The sequence below is a fragment of the Etheostoma cragini genome, chromosome 15 (assembly GCF_013103735.1).
Source record: "Etheostoma cragini isolate CJK2018 chromosome 15, CSU_Ecrag_1.0, whole genome shotgun sequence".
NCBI lineage: Eukaryota > Metazoa > Chordata > Actinopteri > Perciformes > Percidae > Etheostoma > Etheostoma cragini.
In genome coordinates, this window is record NC_048421.1 from 2,771,245 (window position 1) to 2,794,031 (window position 22,787).

General features: G+C 41.0%; 3 protein-coding genes across 4 annotated transcripts in view; all 3 read right to left on the reverse strand.

Moving 5' to 3' along the window:
• Window positions 1-524: 524 nt before the first annotated feature.
• Window positions 525-7,357, reverse strand: LOC117958512. Of its 2 annotated transcripts, XM_034894950.1 has the most exons (9): window positions 6,591-7,357; window positions 6,239-6,343; window positions 5,499-5,674; window positions 5,215-5,309; window positions 4,310-4,437; window positions 3,739-3,919; window positions 1,379-1,532; window positions 962-1,031; window positions 525-562 (listed from the first exon to the last, which is right to left on the reverse strand). In XM_034894950.1, exons 1-9 carry the CDS (start codon window positions 7,069-7,071, stop codon window positions 543-545), a joined length of 1,410 nt encoding a protein of 469 aa, XP_034750841.1. In that variant the 5' UTR covers window positions 7,072-7,357; the 3' UTR covers window positions 525-542. The 2 variants fall into 2 exon arrangements, with proteins under 2 accessions (XP_034750841.1, XP_034750840.1); XM_034894949.1 differs by lacking the exon at window positions 525-562 and having other exon boundaries at window positions 889-1,031.
• On the reverse strand, window positions 7,155-13,085 carry LOC117958136. The gene is made up of 7 exons (XM_034894403.1): window positions 12,499-13,085; window positions 11,697-11,852; window positions 10,576-10,694; window positions 9,434-9,605; window positions 8,642-8,760; window positions 7,411-8,397; window positions 7,155-7,232 (listed from the first exon to the last, which is right to left on the reverse strand). Exons 1-7 carry the CDS (start codon window positions 13,010-13,012, stop codon window positions 7,155-7,157), a joined length of 2,145 nt encoding a protein of 714 aa, XP_034750294.1. The 5' UTR covers window positions 13,013-13,085.
• LOC117957399 (germ cell-specific gene 1-like protein) overlaps window positions 10,884-22,787 on the reverse strand; it is a 30,387-nt gene continuing 18,483 nt past the window's right edge. The window contains exon 8 of the mRNA XM_034893085.1: window positions 10,884-10,895. The gene's annotated coding sequence lies outside the window, so the exon portion shown is untranslated. The remainder of the gene's footprint in view (window positions 10,896-22,787) is intronic.

The following is a 22,787-nucleotide window of genomic DNA, read 5'->3' on the forward strand; positions in this document are numbered from 1 at the left end:
TGCGGAAGCTTGTGTTTTTGTCTTTATGTGAAAGAGTTAAAAACTCACTGAGCCGCTGGCAGATAGATCACAGTTTAAAATAATATTCTATGTATATCTGAAAAAAGGGATCATTTAAGTCTTTTTAAGTCTATTTAAGCTCGGCATGTGCCACTATTCTGCTGCCTTTCCGCAGTCTGTGTGCGGAGGTTAAACCGACTGTATAAACATTTCAAGTGGCATGTTTTGGAGCTGTGAAGTAAGAGCTTCCTTCCTGTCAACGGTTTGATGCAGAGGGGAAACGCTGTAACAGACATGGTGTTATAGTGTTCCTGCCAAAATCTTGTGTGACCAAATAGAGGTACAATTAGTGTCCGATTTGTGTATTGCTTGTTTTCATTCTCTGCACTCTGTAGTACTATTGCATTGCACTGTTGTTTTTAAGTTCCCAAGTTTTTAAATAAATATCCCATTGGGATTTCCCCTTCTTTTCCACAAAGACTTGTTTGTTATTTACATAAAACAAAACATGAGTGCCTTAGTGTGAATGTGTTCATTTTATTTCACACATCAGTGTTAGGACCTATGAGGACAAAAAAAGGGAGACGTTATTGTTGTGATGTACGATTCCTGAACACATACACAGCAGCTAAAGCTGATGAATCCCATTTTACCCACAATGTGTTTTTTACCCATTTAATCCTTCTGAACCCTCATGTAGCATACTGTGTTGTTGGCTTTTAGCCGAGGCATTCTGACTGTAAATATCTTTGGAACTATGCAAAGGGAACTATGATGACTTAATTGGGTAATGGGGAAAGGACAATTCTGTAACCACAAAACATTTAGTGCATTCAAAAAATCCATCTGTGCAGCTTTTTTTTTTTAATGATAGATAGAGTGTACAAGAACCTTGTAAACGCCCTGATATACACGCCCACTCCTCAGTTTCTCCTGGATGTTTCCACTGTGTTAAACTTACTGTAGATGCAGCCGACAGTGCAGTCACCATCTGCAGCAAAGCACACTTCTGTCAGGCACAAGAAATAGATCTGATAGGGGAAGGGAGAAGGAAAAAACAAAACACGACAATAGGAATATCAATGAGGTGGTTTTACTATGTAATTACAGTAATAACTCATTCCACATCTGATTGACCGAGGTTCAGTGCTTTGCGATACCAGTCACCCTTATGGGATTACTGGTATAGCTGTCTTGTTTAATTGGTGTCTGTCTTGTGTATTTGTAATTTTTGATATGGACCGTGAGTCTACCAAAGGCTAGCTTACTAGTACACATGGTCTTTACAGTTTTAGGGAAGCCTGAAATTGAAAGCGCCACATGACAAGTCACTCAACTCGCAGTTAAATTGTGTGAGCATTTTTTAAGTGGAAGGTACCTCTGGGTCCTTCAGGTGAGCGCATCCTCCTTCAGCCATGTAGGAGGGACCTTCAGAGGGCAGAGGCGGGACGCCATAGACTACGATCCTCCGGGTGCGGTGGGGGTCAGAGTGTGGGGAAGGAAGTAGCTGTGAATCCCCCCGGCCGGCACAGCTGAACAACACAGTGGGGAAAGTTATAACTGAAAATTCCAACAGAAGAAATATCAGGCAACAGGGATTTACAGTTTGATTGATCCGTTTTTGAAATATTTTGTGACAAAGAAAGACTTAGTGTATAAGGGAAATGCCGACTTCAAGAAGACAATGAATAAAAACGGGGTTTCCAAATTACATGTGAATCATCTCAGGAACATGATTGAATACCAAGGCAATGTGGCCAACAGAACCTGGTTCACAGCCAGCGTCTGTCAGATCAGGCCAGTATCATGTTCAGGGCTCGTCCAAAGTCTTGAATATTTGCTGGCTTTAATATTTTAAATGAAACAATCCCCAGATGTGATAAAGGCTTCTTGAGTCTGAAAATGTTTGGTTTAGGTACCTTGAAAGTGCTTGAATTTGACACTTTAAAAGCTGTACAAACCCTGCACATGGATACTGTGATAAGGCTCATAACTTCCAATTTGCAGATAGCCGTATAGATTTAATCTTAAATCAATGAAAACAAATGACTTTATATTTTGAGAGCAGCAAAGAAATACAAATAATCTTTTATATACAAAAATAATAATAATTGTGTGATATAGATTTACATCAGAGTACATCAGAAAGATGGCCCCCCAAAAATGAAGTACCTCAGGCAGCAGAAACCCAAAGGTGAGGACAAGGGGGGCTTGTGGGGGGCTGTGACCCCCAAACTGGGAGAGTGGCTCCAGCAGATTCCAGGTAAAACATCAGAGGTCTCTGTCCAGAAGAGTGCAGTCCTAGGAACAGCTAAGATACTGCGCAGAACCCTCAAACTCCCAGGCCTCTGGCAGAGGACCCGAGCTTGAGGATGACACATACCACCCCACAAGAGGTGAGTGTGTGTGTGTGTGTGTGTGTGTGTGTGTGATTGAGTGTAAAAAAAAAAAAAAAAAAATTATGTAAGCACATAATGTAATCTGAAAACTGTTGCCCTGATTATAAAAGAGAGAGAGAGAAAAAATAAAAAATAAAAAAACTTGGTGTACAATAAGAGATTACGATCCTCCGGATGTGGTGGGGTGTCAGAGTGTGGGGAAGGAAGTAGCTGAAACACCCCGGCAGTGGTGAAGGTTACAACTGAAAATCTCTACAGAAGAAATAACAGGCAAAAAGCAGCATCTGCTCTTTGGGATTTACAGTTTGGATTGATCAGTTTTTGAAATCTTTTGTAAGACGGAAAGCCTTAGTTTATAAAAAAGGCGGTTTCTAAATTCCATGTGAATCATCTCAGGAACATGAATATCAAAATGTCAGGGCAATGTGGGCAACAGGACCTGGTTTACACCCAGCGGCCGCCAGATCAGGCCAGTTTCAGGTTCAGGGCTGTCTTGAATGTTTGAAAAATGCTTCAAATTTCAGGTTTTCAAGGTTAGGAATATGCTTCAATTCAACACACTAGTGTCTTTTTATCCCCCAATTTTATATTTCATGTAAATATACAACTTAACTTATTGGGCTGCACGATTATGGCCAAAACAATGATTATTTTTATCAATTTTTATAGGCTATTTATTACTGCTTTCACATCCTTATTATGCTACAGTCTTATGTTGAAGACACACACGCACGCGCTCGCTCGCCAACTAGCACCTAAGAGCCCTGTGAGCTAACAGATGCTAACTAGCACCCTAGAGCCCTGTGAGCTAACAGACGCTAAGTAGCACCCTAGAGCCCTGTGAGCTAACAGACGCTAGCTAGCACCCTAGAGCCCTGTGAGCCAACAGATGCTAACTAACACCCTAGAGCCCTGTGAGCTAACAGACGCTAACTAGCACTGTTCACTGCTGTTGTCTGAAAAACAGACGGGAAATGTTGCGTTTACTGGTAAACCTTGTGATTGACTGCTATCTGTTGTGGAATTTTTCCCCCTCACGTTACTCTGGGACTGTCTACATCTAGAAACTAAGATGCGCGATGCAGGGAACAACTGACCGGCACATGATCAGACAGTTTACGGAGCGGTAGATTGGCTTTGCAAAAAAAACACGGAGCGTTCTATGAAATTACGCATTTAAGATAACACTCGATCACGCAAATTTGATTGTGGAAAGCCAAAATTGTGATTAAACTTTAATTGTGCAGCCCTATAACTTATATTGTCCAAATTAGTCTGTGTCCAATGCTAACGACAGAAGCTTCCCACACTGACCACAGGACAAACAAATATGACGTACCCATCGTAAACCAGCAGCCAGCTGTTGTAAGGGGCTGGAGCGTAAGCCAGGCACGAGTGAACCAGCAGCACCAGGCCGGGCTCCTGGGGGGCCAGCAGGCTCACCTCCACATGAACTGTTTGGCCTCGCATCAGGCTGAAGGGCAGGTGGGCCTCAGGGTGGAACCTGGTGAAGGACTCATCTAAACGGGGAGGAATGGAACATTAAAGAACCGCCAGGTCTGCTGCTCAGGCATCAACTGGTTGATTTTAAACAACCGATGAAAAATGTCCAAAGACACACTGAGCTATTAAAAGAGGTTACAGGGGAAACCAATCCTACAGAAATGACCAACTGTTGCTTTTGTTACCAAGTGCTGTGTCCTTTCTCATTTGTCTAACAGGGTCAATAAAAAAAAAAAAAAAGATAATGTCTCTCACAATGAACATGCACCTACGATGAAAATTTCAGACCCCTGCTAGATTTCTAAGTGGGAGAACTTGCAAAATAGCAGGGTGTTCAAATACTTATTTTCCTCACTGTATGTCATGCATGTGAAAATAAATAAACTAAAGAATACATAGACACTCACCTGTGGCAATTCTCAGCTGCACAGTGACAGTGGCTGGTGTAGACTGAACGGGGGGTGGAGTGTGATCCATCACATGGAGCCTGACTTCACCTGGGGAACCCGGGGAGGAACTACACTCCACCATCAACCTACAGAGCAACACAGGCAGCAGACGTACTGAAGATAGTCGGAGAAGACAACAATCTTAAATGGAGCGTGTCACCATCCCAAACCACGCTGAACTACTCTGACGCAGGCATTTCATAGTGCTATGTGTCAAATCGTATTTATTTTGAGGTTTTATTTGGTGTACATTTATTTATCTTTTACTATATTTGCGTTGTTGGAGGTGGAGATGTGTCTGCGTATATCCAGTGAGGTTTTGTGATGGCAGCTGCATGTTCCTGACTGATGACAGAGCAGAAACCAACAGACACACCTACAGCTCAGTATTCCACATAGTTTTAGAACTTCTGAATCCGTAGTTGACAGTGAGATTTTTGAAACCATGAAAATTGCACACATCTGTAAATACCTGTTAGAGAAGAAGTACCACGCATTATAGTAATTCCTTTTGTGTTGTGTTGTGTTTTCATGCCACTAACCATAAGAAATTAAAATAAAATAAGCCAGGGTTGGAATACAGGTCAGAGCATCAACTCCAACTCCCAACTGAAAAATAAGCCAGCCTGTAAAAGACACTTAACATGGTTTCAAACTAAATCTATCTCCTACAGCTGAGGGCTAACCAAATGCCGGCCACTACTCTAATTGAATTGCAAATGTTGGACTTCGTAGCTTAAGAGAGAAAACAAAACCTACCCAAAAATGGATGGTGTCTAAAGATGCCCTTTTAAGATAGAGTTAATGTTACTGAGTTTATGAAAGAAAAGTTCATTCATTTTATAAAAACAGTAATGCCTTACCTGACAGGAGAGTTGCCATGGACAGAACTGGGGTCTCGTTGAGGAGAATAGATACCATGGACTTCCAACAGATGAACCACAGTCTGACCAAACACCTTTCAAGAATATTGGAAAAATTATTTACATCATTTCACAGAGCCAACAACAATGGGAAGCATGTTTCTCCCGTTATCTGCAAGGGATCAGAAGTGCCCTCAGTCAAAGCATCGCTCCATTTGGCCACAGTCACCAAGCATCGGCACAGTGGCTCCACATTATGTGGCAGACATACAAGTGTTCCTTACATGAGTGTTCATTCCACAGCCATCCAGAGGGACAGCGTAGAGGTCGGGGTCAGAGGTCAACTTCTGCAGCGTGCAGGATACTCTTCTGTGCTCTGAGGGATGAGCGGGCGGGGCCACTGTGGGCTCCAACACGGAGTCAGGCACCGGAAAGATGAAATGCTGTCCCATAGTACAGCCTGCACACATACACACGTCATTCCCGAGGTGCTTTGATCTTGACTACAGTGAACTAAATTATGTCTGTCTATACTTAATTTTAAGGCTGGATTTAAGATAAGATAAGATAATTTGTTTATTAGTCCGCAATGGGGAAATTAGACACACATGCTCAGGACCTATACATGCACAATACATGGAGAGATGTCAAAGTGAGTGGGCTGCCAGCTGAACCAGGGCCCTGAGCGGTTGGGGGGGTACAGTGCCTTGCTCAAGGGCACCTGGCAGTGCCCAGGAGGTGAACTGGCATCTCTCCAGCCACCAATCCACGCTCCCAACTTTTAGGGTCCATACGGGGATTTGAACCAGTGACCCTCCGGTTCCCAACCCAACTCCCTATGGACTGAGCTACTGCCAGCTCCAAATTCCAGATTTGAATCAAAATAAGTATTTTTTGGCACTAGCTTCCAGCCTGAAAGCCCACACAATCACTCACTCTCAATCCTTTAAATTTCTGATTTTATTCATTGTCAACCAATTTGTCAAAACGTGTGTCGACGGCATCTGTTTTGAGAGAGACTCACCCTTCACAGAGTATGAGCAGCAGCCCAAAGAGGCGCTGCAGTCAACATCTGACACAGGGCCAAGGGCACAGGGCGAGGCAGAGGACGGGTTGGCCCTGAGGTGACCTGAGAGTAAACAGACAGGAAAGCCGGTTTTACTTGAATGCTTCCATTCAGCAGTATAAGAGGACAGATTCATGAAGTCAGAATTTGTTTTTCGAACAGGTGTCTAGTTACAGGCTGTGGATAACGTTCTGCCTCCTCGTGGTGATCTAAAGTCAAGACACAAACACTGAAAGCTACGTCTCAAAATTACATAAACTTTATACATCAGCACCACAAGATTTGATAGCTGCTGGAATTTCCAAATCACCTTTCGTTTTACGATCCAGCCTTCCTTCTGCTTCGTCTCCACCAGGACGCCCAAAATCATCATGCAGAAGTCGCTGAGTGATATAATGGGAATCAAGGCTTGGATAAGAGCTGTGCACCGGCTGAGGGATGCTGGGATATCCTGCTTCAGCGGCACGGACCAGCCAGTCCACCCGGCTCCTATACGGGTCTGAAGGGAGCTGAGATTCTGCTTTTGATGCTTTTCCTTCAGAGTTCATCCTGCCTGCAGGATGCAGCGCCTGGCTGTGTACAGACACTTGAGGTTGGTGGTAGTGGTGGTAATAATAGTAAGGGTGGAGGGGACCATTGTGAAAATCAGGCATCAATTTTGTGGGTGGAGTAGCGGTTTGATGTTTGCAAAAGGACGGACGCTGTAGCGGGGGGGAAGATGCTTGGTGCAGTGGGTCCAAAGCTTCTTTGGATAAAGTTGGCGACAGGTGATTGTCAGGTCCATAAAACATCTGATAGTAGTGATTATAAGGGTGGTGGTGGTGGTAGTAGTACAGGTGAGGGGGAAGATTATGGTTGTGTGATGGAGTGGGAATTAAGGGTGGATCAGAAGCAGGAACTGCAACAGCGTCTGGTCGAGGAGGGAGAGCAGGAGGGGGGAGGGGCTGGATGGCTGGACGCACAGAGGCAGAGTGCCTAATTTTGTCATCCAGTTCTGCTTTTACATCACCGGTATTAATATAATTTTCAGATAAAAGTCGATGTTTGAGCCCTTCTGGGCCATTTTTAAGAAAGTTAATACTATTATCCGGCTGGTGTATGTAAGGATTTAAGTTGTACTTGTCTTGAACGTGTGATGAGGCAGGAAGCGGATAACCAAACCTGCTCGGCTTTGCGTTTTGATCAGACAAACGTGTTTTGTCTTCCACAGCCGACGGAGCCAATCGTTTGGCCTCACCCAGAATAAAATGCGGAAAGTGGTAGAAGTAGGGGTATGGATAGGGCTGTGGAGCATGAGATGTATAAGGTGCAGAGGTTTTGGGAGGACTTGTTGGAAGGGTGTTGGGATGAGCGGCAGCCTCGGTCCAGGGCTGAAGGAACTGGTGTGAGTCAACTGTGCGGAGAGCCTCAGACTGCGGCACGTCGGGCGGCAACGCAGGATATTCAGGGTTATGAGGATGATTTAGAGAGCGTTCTCTAAGCACATCAGGATCAGGGTTTTGAGGTGGGCCAGGAAGAGGGATTTTAGGGTGATGGTAGTAGTGATAGTATGGATTGAAGGCATGGCCGGGGGGCTGGAAAGGAGGTTCAACATCAGTTGCAAAGCCTGTATCTAAGGCGGGAGAACGTGCGGCACTCTCAGAAACAACTACGATGGAAGTGTCTTGCTTTTGCTGCTGATCTAGATACACCCGACTTGAATCCTCCGTATCGCCGGTTACTGGAAGAGAGCCGGGGACACCGAAATGTTTATAAGACTCCCTCACAGGAATCTGGTGGGGGTAGTGGTCAACAAGAGGGAGAGGCTGTGAAACAGATGTAGCTGGAGGAGTCGGAGATGAGGGAGTAGGAGGGTTATTTGGAGCACGTCGATCAGAGCTTGGATACTTGTGGTGATATGTAGGGTGGGGATAGTACAGCGGGGCCAGGTAGAAAGGAGGAGCCCAGGGAAAAGCCTCCACAGGGTCTGGCACCTGCTCCGTTGGCCCTCTGGTTAGAGGAGGAGGGCTGTTGACCGGAGGCTGAGGGGTCAGTGGGAGTTCTTCATGGGGGGAGACGGGACAGGCCAGTGTGAATGTTTTCTCTTCTATCTGAAGAGAAAGTGTGTATTTTCCATCCTGAAAAAAAAAGATGAGATTTTGTGTGTGATGCTGAATAGAAATTAACCACACATAAGATGTGTTTAGGACTGAAAGTAAATGTCTGAACTCAGTATTTAGACATTTCTACAGATTTTAGGATAAAAGTGCTAGGAAGACTTTATAACACTCTGTGCTCTTTCATGTACTGAAAAATATATTTTTTCCTTAAATTGTGACTTTCTGAAGAAAATAAATTTAAAAAAAAATTAAATAAAATCACCTTTACGGTTATGCCACATGTTATGAATGGAGCAGTGATAACAATCTCTGCGTCCTGTCTGTCCAAAGTGTAGTCACACTGCTCAGCCAACACCACCACAGGGGTCCATTCGCCTCTCACTGTAGGAGAAAAGGGAAAAAATATCTACATTTTTTAAATAGAGTCTAGAAAAATCTGAGGTAGAAAATCATTAGGGTGAACAGAGTACTAATCAGGGTTGATAGAGTAAACTTAAAACCCCAAATAAGCAGTGAGAAATATATACAAGTAAAAACTCAAAAATCTACGTCAATTTAATTTGGGTTTTTTTTATCTACAGACTACATTAAACTACAGAAATGAAAAGGACTTGACATTCCAAAAGACAGCGCTATGCTGTAATGGCTTCACATCGGACACTGGAGGAGGAAGATTAAACATTCTCCAACCATGTGTTTTTATGTAGCTACGTGCTTCTGAGACATTATACCTGGCCAAAAATATTAAACTAATTATACCTAACAACAAAACAAACCCAAACTAAAGTGTCAGTATGGAATGAATATACAAAAACCCCAATAAAAGGCAAACAGCATGGGTGGTGGTAATGACACCCCCTTCCCTCCTCTTTAGCGGGCACACACACGCACACGCACACCTTAATGAATGATGGTCCTGCACGGAGACAAGGTTCATATTTGTTTAGGTTCTTTACCCAACCTTATTTTGTATAAGGTTGTAATAGGTATTAATGTAAAATACTTATTACAACCTTATACAAAATAATGAAATGAAACCAATATTCATTTTTACCATTTACCCTCACATCCTCTGCAGCATGGGGTCCCTGCACTCTGACAGTCAAACTGTGCGGGGCGCAGCAGAGGGAGGACGGGCCCACCGCCACAGGCTGGATCCGAGAGGCTGGACACGACATCTTGACCGGAGTCCCCCTCCACAGCAGAGGCAACACAAAACCGTCATCCTGAACACATGCACCGCATTCTTTTACATTCTTACAGCTGTTGGCAAAAACACTCCACCAACCAGTCAAGTTGCAGTTTACATCCCTTTCTATCCAGACTCATAAAATACAGTATGTAGAGAAGTTTCTGAGAAGCAGCATTTAATAAAAAAGAAATAAGTGCAGTTTTTGGTGAACACACGCACATGCTACAATTACCAGTTTTATGATTAGTTTCAAAATATGAAAGCAAAATATGATCACAATCTCCCATTCTGTTCCTTTGTTATGGCGTTGAATAATGGCCAGAAAAGAATTTTTGCATAACATAGGGAAGCTGACCTTTGTAATATAAAATATGTGAAATATTGCCAAAGTTAGCACGGGAATTCTTGATTTTAGGCCCAAAAATCAAAGTGGACGTTTGTGCCAAATCTGAAGAAATGCCCTCCAGGGGGTCCTGAGATATCACATTCACAAGAATGAACACACAACCCTGAAAACATAGTGGCATAAAAGGGAAGGATTATTCTCACTGTAAAGACAGGGATCAACAGTAGGCTGGGTAACAAAGCTAAACTAGTACATATTCAGATTTTCAACATTTGATCTTAAAATGTACCTGAGCCAGAAACAACCCCCCCCCTATTTATGTAGCGCTAGGGCTGCACAATGAGGAAAACATCTAATTGTGATTATTTTGACCGATATTGCAATATGCTTCACGATATTGGAGGGAATGATTGTTTTTGTATCATTATTGTATTAACACTGAAAGAAATGTACATGATTATAGTGTGATTTTTGCGAGGATTTGTACCAAACAAAGAATGTTTTGCCCTTGTCAGTGGGATAGCTGCACCACAATACTTTTATTTTAGAAAACACATATTGTAATTAACACATATTGCCATTAACAAATATTGCACGGGCCCCCTGCAATTTGGATACTGCACTAGTCCATATTGTGATTTCGATACAATTGCCATACCTCCTGTGTGACATGGCAGGCATCATACTGAGCCTTCAGACTGAGGTCTCTCCACGTGGTCTGAACAGCGTAGCCACACTGCGGGGGCAGCCGGGACAGGGGCACGGATGACTCATTCACTGAGACACAGAAAGACACCAACCAAAACCTTAATTTCAGTCTTGTGACAAAAGCAATGGGAAAATAGATTCCAGCTGCTACTATACTGTGTGGTATAGGGCTGGAATGCCGCTTTTGTACGGTGACCGACGGGGGCAAACGCCCTGCAACTTAAGAAATCACACGCAAATAGACAATACACAAGCAAATAAAGAAAACATCTACATTAAATTTGACAAAACATTCACGCAGAAGTGAACGTGTTTCAAATACACAACACAGGTAGCGCAGTTGCTTTTCACTGACTGCAAGACCCAGGTGGCCCCAGGGCATGCTGGGAAATGCCGGCCTCTCAGCTGATTGGTTCAGAATCGACTTACCATGATGACATTTTATTTAAACTTTAATGTTTTTGAATTGGAGGGATTTTAACTGCTAATTTGGTCTTATTCTGTCCAAAATACTTGTGGGGCTTATTGTGACGTTTAGTCGTTTTAAATCAGATTAAATCTGTACATTCAAATCAGCATCAGATCGCATTTTGAGCATTTTGAGCTACGCTGTCTTAATTAAAGACTGGAGACTGTGTACAAGTTGATATGTGGGTCTGATAACATTTTATTAAACTCGAACCACAGAGGTTATGTCACTTCCTGTTCAGCCTGAAAGCTGCAGGAATCAGCTGGAAACTGACTTCACCGCAGATTTGTGTCACCGCCCCCGGCTGCTACCGCCTGCTGCTCTTGTCCACTTTACAGGCGAGGTGCAGTTCTCAAATGAGTCTATTAAGTCTATGTTTAATGGCTTAATAGCTTTTCTCTCGTTTGGTGGGTGTGTCTCTAGTTTATTACTCAGGTCACAGGTGATAATCCGCTGAGCCGTGTGTGAACACACACTCTTTCCCCAGGGAAAAGAAAGAATTTCCACACCCTCTATGTAGTAGAATTCAAAGCTTTGTGAAGAAGGGCACTATCCCAGACATAGAGCTGAAGTATTTGTAAAAGGAGAAGCTGTAGCCTCACCTCTGTCTAGCTGGAGCTGTACAGCTCGTCTCCTCCTGACAGTGAGGGTCATGGCGGCGTCTCCACACTCCACCAGGGGCTGCAGCCTCTGCCAGCTGTCCTGGGAGCCGCGGAGCCGCTGACCTCTGGTCCTCTCCTGGCAGGCCTGAGCCGGACCTGGTACACAAAAACAAACAACCAGAGAGCTCACAATGTAGAAATACAGTTACTGTCTTTGTATCTGTAGAACATCTAGCAATAGTGGTCTCCCAGTAAAAAAAAAAAAAAAGCTCACCACAACATTAATTTCAGATTCTGTGAAAGAATATGATTTATATGCAAGGATGATTTGTTGAAACTTTCTACCTTGATAACACGTTTTTTTCCAGGACAAGGCCTCCATGTTCTTTTTTATGGAGGCTTGACATTAAAATGCGTGAAACCTCTAGTAGGCATCATTCTGTGTATAGACTGGTAGTGGTAACAGCTGCATTTGAATGGCATACTGTCAGCTGTCAAATACTTACTGTACCACACAATTATCTAAAGCCCCTTACACAAAAAGAAATGTGCTGTTTGTATTGTCAATTATGTGCTGCAAGCCATACTTCTTACCATCTATTTTTATCTGTTTTATATCTCAAACATTACATTGGACTTTGAAAAACTGGGACTGACATGTTTCACCTTTTGACATCAATTAATCGAGAAAATAATTGGCAGCCACACAGTTAATGGTGGAAAGATGAATTCAGTGTTTGCTTAAGACTACAAACATCAAAGAAAAGGAAGTAGACATTGTGGGAAGACCCAAATATCTTACCTGAAACGGCGGAATCTGCCTGGTAACCCACATTAAGGTTTGTTTCCAGTTGACCAGGAATATAAAACTTGCCGGGGATGACATGCTCAATTTCCCCTTTTCTACACTCTTCATTTGGAGTGTGAAGCGAAGAAAACATCCACTCCACCTCGCTTTGCTTCGCTTTGTCACTGTTTTGGATGCTTTTTTCAGTTAAAGTCGACGCCATTTTTGGTTTGAGTGTGTGTTTAGGCCCGCCAGAGGGTTCAGTCTGTGTCCCGTACCTGTGTTCTGAGACCTGAAAGTACGGGGGGTTCCTGGAATCTTGTCCCGGCTTTGAGTCCGAGTGTGGCCGCTTTCTGCTCTCTCGGTTAGAGGAGTGAGTGAGGCCTCTGGTCGTTAAAACGCTGCTCCTGGCATGGCTAAGAACCAGACGTGAGTTTGGTTGGGAGGAACCCGCTGACGTTACATGTATTGTTGTGATGGTGAAAAGGAGAAGGACACCGAAGCAGTATCCTTTTTGTTTCAAACGCATTTCAAATAAGAGTTTCTCTCTGCGCGCCAAAACACGGGGACGGAATCAACGACAACAGTGTTTTTGTAGACTTCCTGTCTTCACACCTGCTCACCAATTAATGGCCTTAATGAGTCAGATACAGAGATGGCAAAGGTACTCACTTCCCGTACTCAAGTAGAAGCACAGATAATTGTGTTAAAAACACTAATTCAACTTTGTAGTATCTAGTGACCTGAATCAGGTTCTGTTCAAATCAATCACTGATGACGAGCCAATACAAAGGGTTAATGATTTCCATTTGAGCGAAAAGGAATGTTTATGTGAAAAAGTGATGAGTGGATAAAGATGTGATGTAATCCAAAAATGTGACCTTTACTCTGGCCACGTAGCAGACTTGTATATGACCTAAACATATCCTATATAAAGTGCTTCTAAGCTATTGAAAGGCAGAGTGTGTATATCTGGCAGAGACAATCTCCAAGCTTCTGCAGAGCTTGTAAATTGGCGCTGAATCTTTGCTATAATACACTTTATAGTCAGGAAACAGTGTCAAGCGGCTTCCTTATCCAACACATCCTCCAGCATTGCTGTTCAGACACCACAACTTCTTTACTTAAGTAAAAGTAAAAAAGTACAGGCTTGGAAATTTACTTAAAAGTATAAAAGTAAAAGTAGCCTTGCAAATGACAACCATTGTTTAGGCAAAGTAACCTGGACCACACACATGTTACTAGAGCGCACGCTGAAAAACTTTAGTGGACATGGAAAAAGGCTCTTTATTCTTTATATGCCATTGGCTAAATTTTAAATGGATGTCTGCCAATAGGCCTTAAACATCACATATATGATTACTGTGACAGAGACTGGGACTCCAGATAGGAATTCAACTGTGATTCTGTGGGAATTCTGTGTCTATTCCCATCCGATTAGACTGAATACGGTATTGATGAAGCAAACAATAATAACGGTAACCCTAGGGAAATTATTTGAAACTTCAGGTGGCACATACACAGTACTGGGTACTAGTACATCTGTTGAAATTCTCACGTTAAAATGTATTACTTTTAAATTGAATGTGTAAAATCATCAGCAGTGGAAGATTACTAAAGTACATTTACTCAAGTACTGTATTTATAAGCCTACACTTTTGAGTCCCTTTAATTGAGTATTTTCCATTTTCTTTTATTTCACAGGCCTACTTCCAATATTATTGTAGTTTATTTTTACTCCAAGTACATTTATATGGCAGATGTAGTTTTTGTTCTTGACATGTAATTATGATTTTTACATAAACGAGAAGCAAACACCGGGGATTAAAGATTAAACCAGTGGTTAAAACCTTTTTAGGCTTGTGACTCTTTACAAAAAAGTAAAAGTCAGGGCCCCTTTTCTTGGGGCCCCCTTTCTTGTTTTAAATATCTGTGAGCTGTTAACAGATCCTCCAAATTCAGAGGGATTTATTTAAATAGCTGTGAAAAAAATTATAGAAAGTGTCTCAAAAAAAGCAAAGATTAGAGAAATTATGTTGTCGACCCCTCATTCATCAGTATTTACAATAAAAAATGATGTATTTATGTAATTATCTGTCATGAAGGCCAATTTCCTGCATAATAAGAACTTTTACTTGAGTAGTATTTCAAAACATGTCTACTTTGAGAATGGCCTATTAAAAAAATTTTGAACGCCGTCTATTTTTCTGTCCACTAGATGGTGGTACTATATTGCACTTACTCAACAGCTGTAGAGGATCATTTTCACTGATACATCCAGGTTCCTTGACCTTTGCACTCTTTTCAAATTATCTCCTCTCTGTTTTGTCCAATTGAACCTATCATCTGATTTATAGAACTTAAGTCACACAGTAAGTCACGTTAACTTGCCGTCTAACTCCTGCATACCATTTACATTAATTTGCATTTCATTGTTTGATTTTTATACACTTTATTGAAAGTGAAATCTCTATTGCCAGTGTTTTTCCCAACTGCCATCTGACCGGAAAATAAATGAGGTTTGTATGTTCCATCTATTCCTGAAAAAAGAAGAAGACAGATATTGTCTGTAAACTACTGTACGTAACCAAGCCACAGAGAGAAACAAGGGCACTGTTAGTGTGCTGCCGACTCCACCATCTGACAATTAGTGACTCTGTCAAGCTGTGATCAGTCATCACATTGTGGTCATGATGTTATCAACGGAGGGCAGACCGGTTATGTTCTCACAGTTTCTCACTTATTAGGGCTGTCTTTCCACCTCCACCTCAACGCTAGGTTAGAAGACAGCGGGGAGGGATTAGACGAACAACACGGCCGCACAGTTTGAATGCTTCGAACAACTACACTTAATAAAGAGGTTCTGAACCTCTGTGTGTGTGTGTGTTTGTGTGTGGGTGTGGGTGTATGTGTGTGTGTCAGTGGGGTGAGGGGTTGATCAGTTGATGATGGGCGCGGCAGTAAGATGACTCATATTTGGAGTTGCCTAGCTACAGCCAGGAGTTGTTTTCTTTAGAATCGGAGCAAGAGTACAGAGTGTGTGTGTGTGGGTGTGTGTGCGTGTGTGTGTTTGTCTGGGTTTCATTGAAGAGCAAAGCGTTGTGGGGGCGACTTAAACACAAGGGTGGCACTGAGCAGGAAACAGGAGGAGCAGAAACATTCCCAAAGAGGAGAAGAAATCACGTGAGGAGTAACTGGAGTTAAATGTAGTAAAGCTAAGCGAGGGAGTGTGAGTAAAAAAGAGAGTGAGGTCTGCAAAAAAGAGCGCTCAGGATGAGGAAGTGAATCAAGATTTTAAAAAAAACCTGGATAGTAACCATGGAAACATGCCGTCACGACTAAATAGGAGGATTTATTTTTATTGAATGTAAACGTTGGCTTAGGCACCACAGTTGACTCACACAATGTTCGCACCACTGGAAGCTGTGCTGCAGCCTTCAAAAAGTTGAGTGGCTCACAGTTACTACTCAATATCCACCACGTCTGCGTGATTATAGACTCCTGGAGCTGCTCCTGTCTGATTTCTATTCAAACCACAGGCAGGCAGCCGATAGGACACATGCAAATGCTTAAAGAGAAAGTAGCTTAGCTGCATGTTTAGCATATTCTTTGATGTCTTAATTTGATTTTGATTGCCCATTCAGTCAAAGTCTACCTCCTACGTAGTTTTTTTGCCTGCACTACTATGCACCCCATTTCTTCTCTAGTTCCAACATTTTACAACAATTCAAACACAAATCAGCAGTATATGTAAGAAACAGGATATTGTTTTAATAATAAAAATAATAATATTAATAATAATATTATTAATATACTATGGCACCTTTCACACAAATGCAGCTCAAAGTTCTTGACATCAAATTGTACATATAAAAATATTTTTAAAACTGGCAAACCAAAGACTACAATAAACAGGGTGTAATATGATGCATAACATTTAAAAGAAAATTAAATTCAGATAAAAATAACTTCATAATGAGATTCACTCTACAAGGATAAAGACAGTTAACGTTGAAAATCAGCTTTATGGGCCAAGTGAGTACTATGTGTTCATTTACAAGTAATTTAACTTTTTAAATTGCTCACAATGTTCTTAAACATATACCAATTTGCTGAAAGATAGAAATAGACACACAGCTGATAAGGACAACAAAGGTAAACACAGACAGCTGTAATCTAAATACGTTGTATGTAGACAATTGTTTTTGTAAATTGTAAACAAATAAAAATAGTGCAAAGAAATAATTATGTAATGGGTAATGTAATGGAGGACTTTATAGCATAAAGTGGGTTCTTACAGGATATGCATGCATGCATACACAATATATTCAGGGTGCAGGACTTCTATTTGACAATGATGGATGCCACTTTAAAGCACAGTGTGCATTTTGAATATATCAATTTATATTTTTAAGTGAACGTTTTAGTGTTGCAAGGTTATGGTAACCATAGTTAGGGCATGTGGAAAGAAACTTTTCTTGTGACTAGTAGTTTTGGCGTACAGTGATCTGTTGCACCTACATTGGGTAAAGTAGTGTTGTCTGCATAGCTATTAAAATTTGCACTGTGTTGTTGTATAATTTAGAGGGAAAGCATGTATAATGTAAAAAGGAGCGGACCAAGTATTGAACCCTGTGGAATACCATTTGGAATGTAATTGATATTTGAAACACACTTACCAATATTTACAAAAAAACTGTGGGTCATCATAATCCCAAATTGAACCTGCACGTTTTTTGCCGACCACCCAGTGATTAGCTTGACTGAACAACTTTTTGAATTTGCATGTTTAAAAACAAGAAATTCCTTTCTTTTATTACTGATGGACTGAAGCTGAGGTAAGAAAGCTCTGTGTGTGTGTGTGTGTGTGTGTGTGTGTGTGTTTGTGTGTGTGTGTGTGTGTGTGTGTGTTTGTGTGTGTGTGTGTGTGTGTGTGTGTGCGTTGATTCTCCAGTGCCTGTGGCAGTGTGTCACTCCCTTAGAGGATGATGAGTATTCAGTATGTAATGTATGTACAATATGTGTTGTTTTTTTTTGCTACCAGCAACTGGGGCAATGTTTCACTTCTACTGCAGATATATGAGGTTTTGTGCATCTATGTAGGTATGGTGTTAGTATGTCTGTGAGTATGTGTGTGAGTGACATGTCTGTGCAGTGGCTTATTATCCAAGCCAGCCCTGTGACACTGGAAGCAGGGGCAATGGTTGAAATTTCAAATTAGTCAATAGCCTTGGGTGAGGTGACAGTTACAACAAAAGAAACAACTGACACAGCCCCTTGTGTTTGCTCTGCCTCGTTCAAAAGAACACATACATCTCAAAGTCTATGAAATAACCCCTGCAAATCCTGTAAATACACACTCTGGTTGTTTTTCTAATAGGAGTTTAGAAATCTCAGTCTGCGACATTGTGTAAGAAAGAGACGGAATGAACAGAGTGAGACAGTCAACCACAGACAGAGAGCTTTACTATTGTGTAAAGCAGCAGTGACTTGGCTGTGGTCAGGCTCACTCCCATGGCATGCAGGCACCGCTCTGCTGGCTTTGTTTCACACAATCGTGTGGAAATACTCCCTCACTGAGACTCTTTACAAACACCTAATCAAAGGATTTTGATATTCTGTGCAACTATAGGCCTTATTTGTCTAAAAGTAATTTATATTTTTGGCATTTCGCTGATGCTCTTTTTCAGGGTAATTTAACATGTGTCAAAGAGATGAATGTCTAACACTGCCAACTTTACAAACAACCAGTAATTAAGAATGCAAGACTCAGTGTCATAGCTTTGATACTACAATAGCGGAGTGCCTGTTGAGGCTGTTGGAAAAGTTACAGTAATTGCCCTATTGACAGGCCACAATTCATTTTCCACAATGTAAAATGTCAAAGTGTATTTCAGTCATTTTTGAATAGCAGCCTTGTGTTCAGCTCTTTAATGACCCCACAGTGTGTCGTAAACTGCACATTTGAACTCATAGAACCTCGCTGAAATAAATCCTGAGAAAGTATTTATCATTAATACTTTTGCACACAAACTTTTCAGATCAGACAATATCATAACTGTTCCGAGTGTTCCTTTAGGACTCTGGTTTTTCTGGTACTGATCATCGATGACAGCATTACAAAGGCCTGATTGTTGAGCAAGGCCTCCCATTGGACTTCTTCAGGAGTTACACAGGCATGTGATTTGTAAACTTGTATTTGGCATAAAAAAAGAGACATGTTATGGCTAAGCTCCTGATACACACTGCAGTTTTTCTCCAGTAAAATGTTATGACTGACTGATCAATGACTCATGCCGTTTCCTCTCCCAAAAATACACCACAAATTTGAAAAAATGCATGTTTCTTGCACAACTCAAGTCCACAGGCATGTATATTGGTTTCATTCAAGAACTTTAAAGTCCTGCTGTGTGGAACAGGCAGGAGGGAGTGCCATATTGCACTGTTTGGTACAATACAAACCTCGGTTTAACTCAGCTGCACGGTTGGGTCGACACACCCCGAGCAAAATCAGGTCCGACTACATTCTCCAGTCTCACTTCTCTCTTATTCTCAGTTAAGGTCTCTTGTCGTTTTCTACGCTCTGTGTGACTCTCATGTTGTGTCTCAAAGGCATGACATTCATTTAGTGGAGGCTTTTTTTCCAAGCAGTCACTCTGTTGAACGCTCAAAAATAGTCCCCACCCTTACACTGAAGTCAATCCACACTGTTCAGCATTGGACTGAACCGCCCTGTACTACATTAAAATTTTAAATCTCAAACTATACTGATACTCCCTGATCCATCCCTCTCTATAATTGTTATTGTATATTTCTTATAAATTTGAAAATTCTATTGTAGTGTTACACTGAATTTATAACAGTATTTTTTATATTTTTACGGGTCCTTTCTGTTTTTATTCTTTATACTATATGTTAGGTGAGTGTTTTACTATGAGAACTATTAAGGTTCTGCGTAAACAAACAAGGATTTTGACCTTGTTTATTTACGCAGAACCTTAATCTTTCAGATTGGGATCTGGATTCCCAGGCAAGAAAACCCGGCCCAAAAAGCTGATTCGGATTCTGAGTACCCCAAAATTGCAAAGAGTTGAAGTAGTAGTAGTTGAAGATGATTTTTTTTTTAATAATCTAATACAGGGCTGGGCGATATGCTGATATATATCTTCAAAATGATAAAAGAAATGTCTATCTATATATTCTTCTATATTGTTTTCATCACAAGGTAAACAAACAACAAAAACAGCAGCAGCCGAACTGTGTGGGCATATATCAGTATATATATATATATATATATATATATATATATATATATATATATATATATATATATATATATATATATATATATATATATATATATATATATATATATATATATAAGTTTTTAATAAAATTAGTACTTTAAATACTGGACATAACAACTATTTATTTATTGACTTGCCAGAAAATATATTTCAAAATATATATCATCATTAAGACATGAAATGAGCTATATCAGGATAAAAGACTTTGGCCATATCTCCCTTATCTTAATCAGATTGCACAAATAGTAAATTTCCTGAAATGATCACATGCTTTTTTTGCTCGCAGGCATGCGTAGAGTTGTCTGTCAGCTCTGGTGGTGCTGTGTCGGTACGTGTAGCAGACGTCATGTAGATTTTGACAAGATTAGGCAACTATATTACAAACCGGAATTGCCAATTTTCCATTGGCTGACATTCTTTCCCACAGCGTTTTGGGTGGGACGCTTTGGACGTTAAGTATGATCAAGGTGTGGCGTCTAATTCAGACTGTTGAAGCTGAACCGATGGATCATACTCCTTCTGCCTTCTTAAATAGAAACATGGGTGGTATGTATTTATTTACTGCAGCTCCCATAGAGTCTGATAGCGTTGTCATGGAAATCCATAATGTGCATTAAAAAAGCCGCAGAAACCTGAAGTGTTACCATGGCAGAGGCATTGTTTGGTTTAACATTGCATTGGTCATGTTTATCATTCCAGCTTCCTCAATCCCTCTGACTGCATATGAAAAAGGTTACTTCCCATGACAACCACAAATTAAAATACACGCTATTCATCTTAGTTTTCCCAAAAGGAGAAGAGAGGTTTGATTACTAATGAATGACAGATGCCAGGTGATAGTGTTTTTTTTTTGGGAGGATTTATGTGTGCATGTCCTCTAAAAAGCCCAAAGCAAACTAAAAGATGCATCTCACCCCGGATACAGTTCAGGACAATTAAAACACGGACAAACCCACTCAGAGAAAGGGTTTTTATCTAAAAGCCATTACTGACACCCTTGATTCTTGGAGCCCAGCCGGGGCCCCCCCGCCCCCCAGAAGCATTAAGTCTATTTTTTTTTTTTTTCTCTCTCGGTCCATTTCTTTCTTTGCTCTCTTTCCAATGCCCTTGACCCAAGAAAACAACACACATACGCACGGTGACTCAGTGGTTAGTACTCCTGCCTCCCAACGAGAAGGTTCTTGGTTTGGTTCTGTGTGCAGTTTGCGTAGGTTTCCTCTGGGTGCTCCGTTTTTTTCCCCCCAATAATTCATGCATGCTAGGTAGGAGCTGGTTGGCTAACACTCGTGTATTTACAGAAATGTTGATTAATGTGCATTGTCCTAATAAAATAATCTACACACAGGAGTATAACAATAAGATAACTGAACATTATAATAGCTAAATTATTATGCCCCTATCTTTTGATATTGGTCTTTTGTGTGCTATTATGATTTGTGTATTTGTCTGTTAGGTTCAGTTTGGTTTACACCTTTACTGTTTCATATGTGTTTTCATGTTGATCACTTGTCTTGCACCACACTTAACACTACCTGATTATTAGGGATGAATCATGCTGTAAATGTCTTGTATGTTGTTTTTTTGTGTCTTTACTTTTCTCTCTCTTTTAACAATCTTTTGTCTCTTTCTATGTATTTCTATAGTAACTTTTCGAGGCGGTTTTATACATACTGTTCATCCAATTTCATTGTGCACGTCCAGTGAGAATGTTTGTGTGAGAATGTATTCACACAAGTAGCCGTGGTGTAAACTCTGCAGGCTCTGCTGCCTTTTAAGATCACTGACTGTATTGGCAGGTGAATTATTTCTGAAGCCTGTTATTATCTTGCTGCGTCATACCTGAGGCCGAGGCAGCCTGACATGATACTGACCAGGTACTCTGCTGAGCCTTTGACTCACACTTCTATTTCTGTATCTGCATATTTTTATACACACCAGAAGCAAACAAGTTGGACAGAAGTCTCCAAGTCCACACCAGTAGTGTATTTGTCCCTCTCTATCTCCATATGTGTATCTGACTTCCCTCTGTAACCTTTATTGGTGGTCTCGCCTTCATATTCTCATATTTATATCCTCATAGTTTTTGTTTAACTACTGTTTTGTCTGCTTGACAATCCCATTTTGCAGCAATACACCTGAAGTGAGATGAACAGACGGAGAAATGTATCTTTTTTTTTTTTAGATAAAACAGATGTTTCCTTTTTATAATCATTTGAAATTGGGCCAAAAACTTGAAGTTGGAAAAAAGGTAATAAATTGCAGTATATTGCGTAATATTGCAATATATTCATAATCGCAGTAATATCTTATCATGATATTGTGTTGTGAGGCCTCTGGTGATTCCCACCCCTATAATCTATGTTAAAAAATAAAAATAGCTTGCGCCCGGGTAGATCAGTTGGTAGAGCAGGCGCCCATCAATGCATCGGCACAGGGTTCAACTCCCCCCTGCGCCCCTTTCCTGCATGTCTCTGCCCATTCATGTCTTCAGCTGTACTGTCAAAATAAAGGCCTAAAAAAAAATCTTTCAAAAATTGATAATCACACAAAAAGAACTGGAGTGCAAAATGAACATAACGCTCAAGGACCACAACCTATAGGGTCGTCCAAATGACATAAATGTTGCCATAGCGCAGGTCTTCATCGCAATGAATACGATATTGAAAAAATGTAGACATTTTTATATTGACATACCACTTAGCCTGGTCTTGTTGTGAAGTAGATAAAATTCTGGTTGTGTACAACATACAAATATTCTCATATTTGAGCCTAATGAAAGACACTATGCTCTTTGGCCTGGTTCTCTGAGGAAAAAAGTAGCTTGGCTGATGCTTTTTGGAAACCTTTTGTGATATATTAGTTGTGCTTATTAATGATAAGGGCTTGAACATTCACCCCGAGCCCCATTGATGACAGTCATTTGCCACAGAGAGCATGTGGCAAAATGTGACGAATTTTATGTGATAGTATTTATCTCAGGGCTGTTAAAAGATTCTC

Coding starts and splice junctions, on each gene's coding strand:
- LOC117958136 (XM_034894403.1), bottom strand. CDS start 13,012: ATGCGTTTGAAACAAAAAGGATACTGCTTCGGTGTCCTTCTCCTTTTC. Junction 11,853..12,498: donor GGCAGATTCCGCCGTTTCAG/GTAAGATATTTG, acceptor TTTGTGTACCAG/GTCCGGCTCAGGCCTGCCAG. Junction 7,233..7,410: donor CGCTTCCTGCCTCATCACAC/GTTCAAGACAAG, acceptor CTGTGCGTCCAG/CCATCCAGCCCCTCCCCCCT.
- LOC117958512 (XM_034894949.1), bottom strand. CDS start 7,071: ATGTTTTATGGACCTGACAATCACCTGTCGCCAACTTTATCCAAAGAA. Junction 5,310..5,498: donor GCTGTGGAATGAACACTCAT/GTAAGGAACACT, acceptor TATTCTTGAAAG/GTGTTTGGTCAGACTGTGGT. Junction 4,438..5,214: donor CATGGCAACTCTCCTGTCAG/GTAAGGCATTAC, acceptor GTTGCTCTGTAG/GTTGATGGTGGAGTGTAGTT.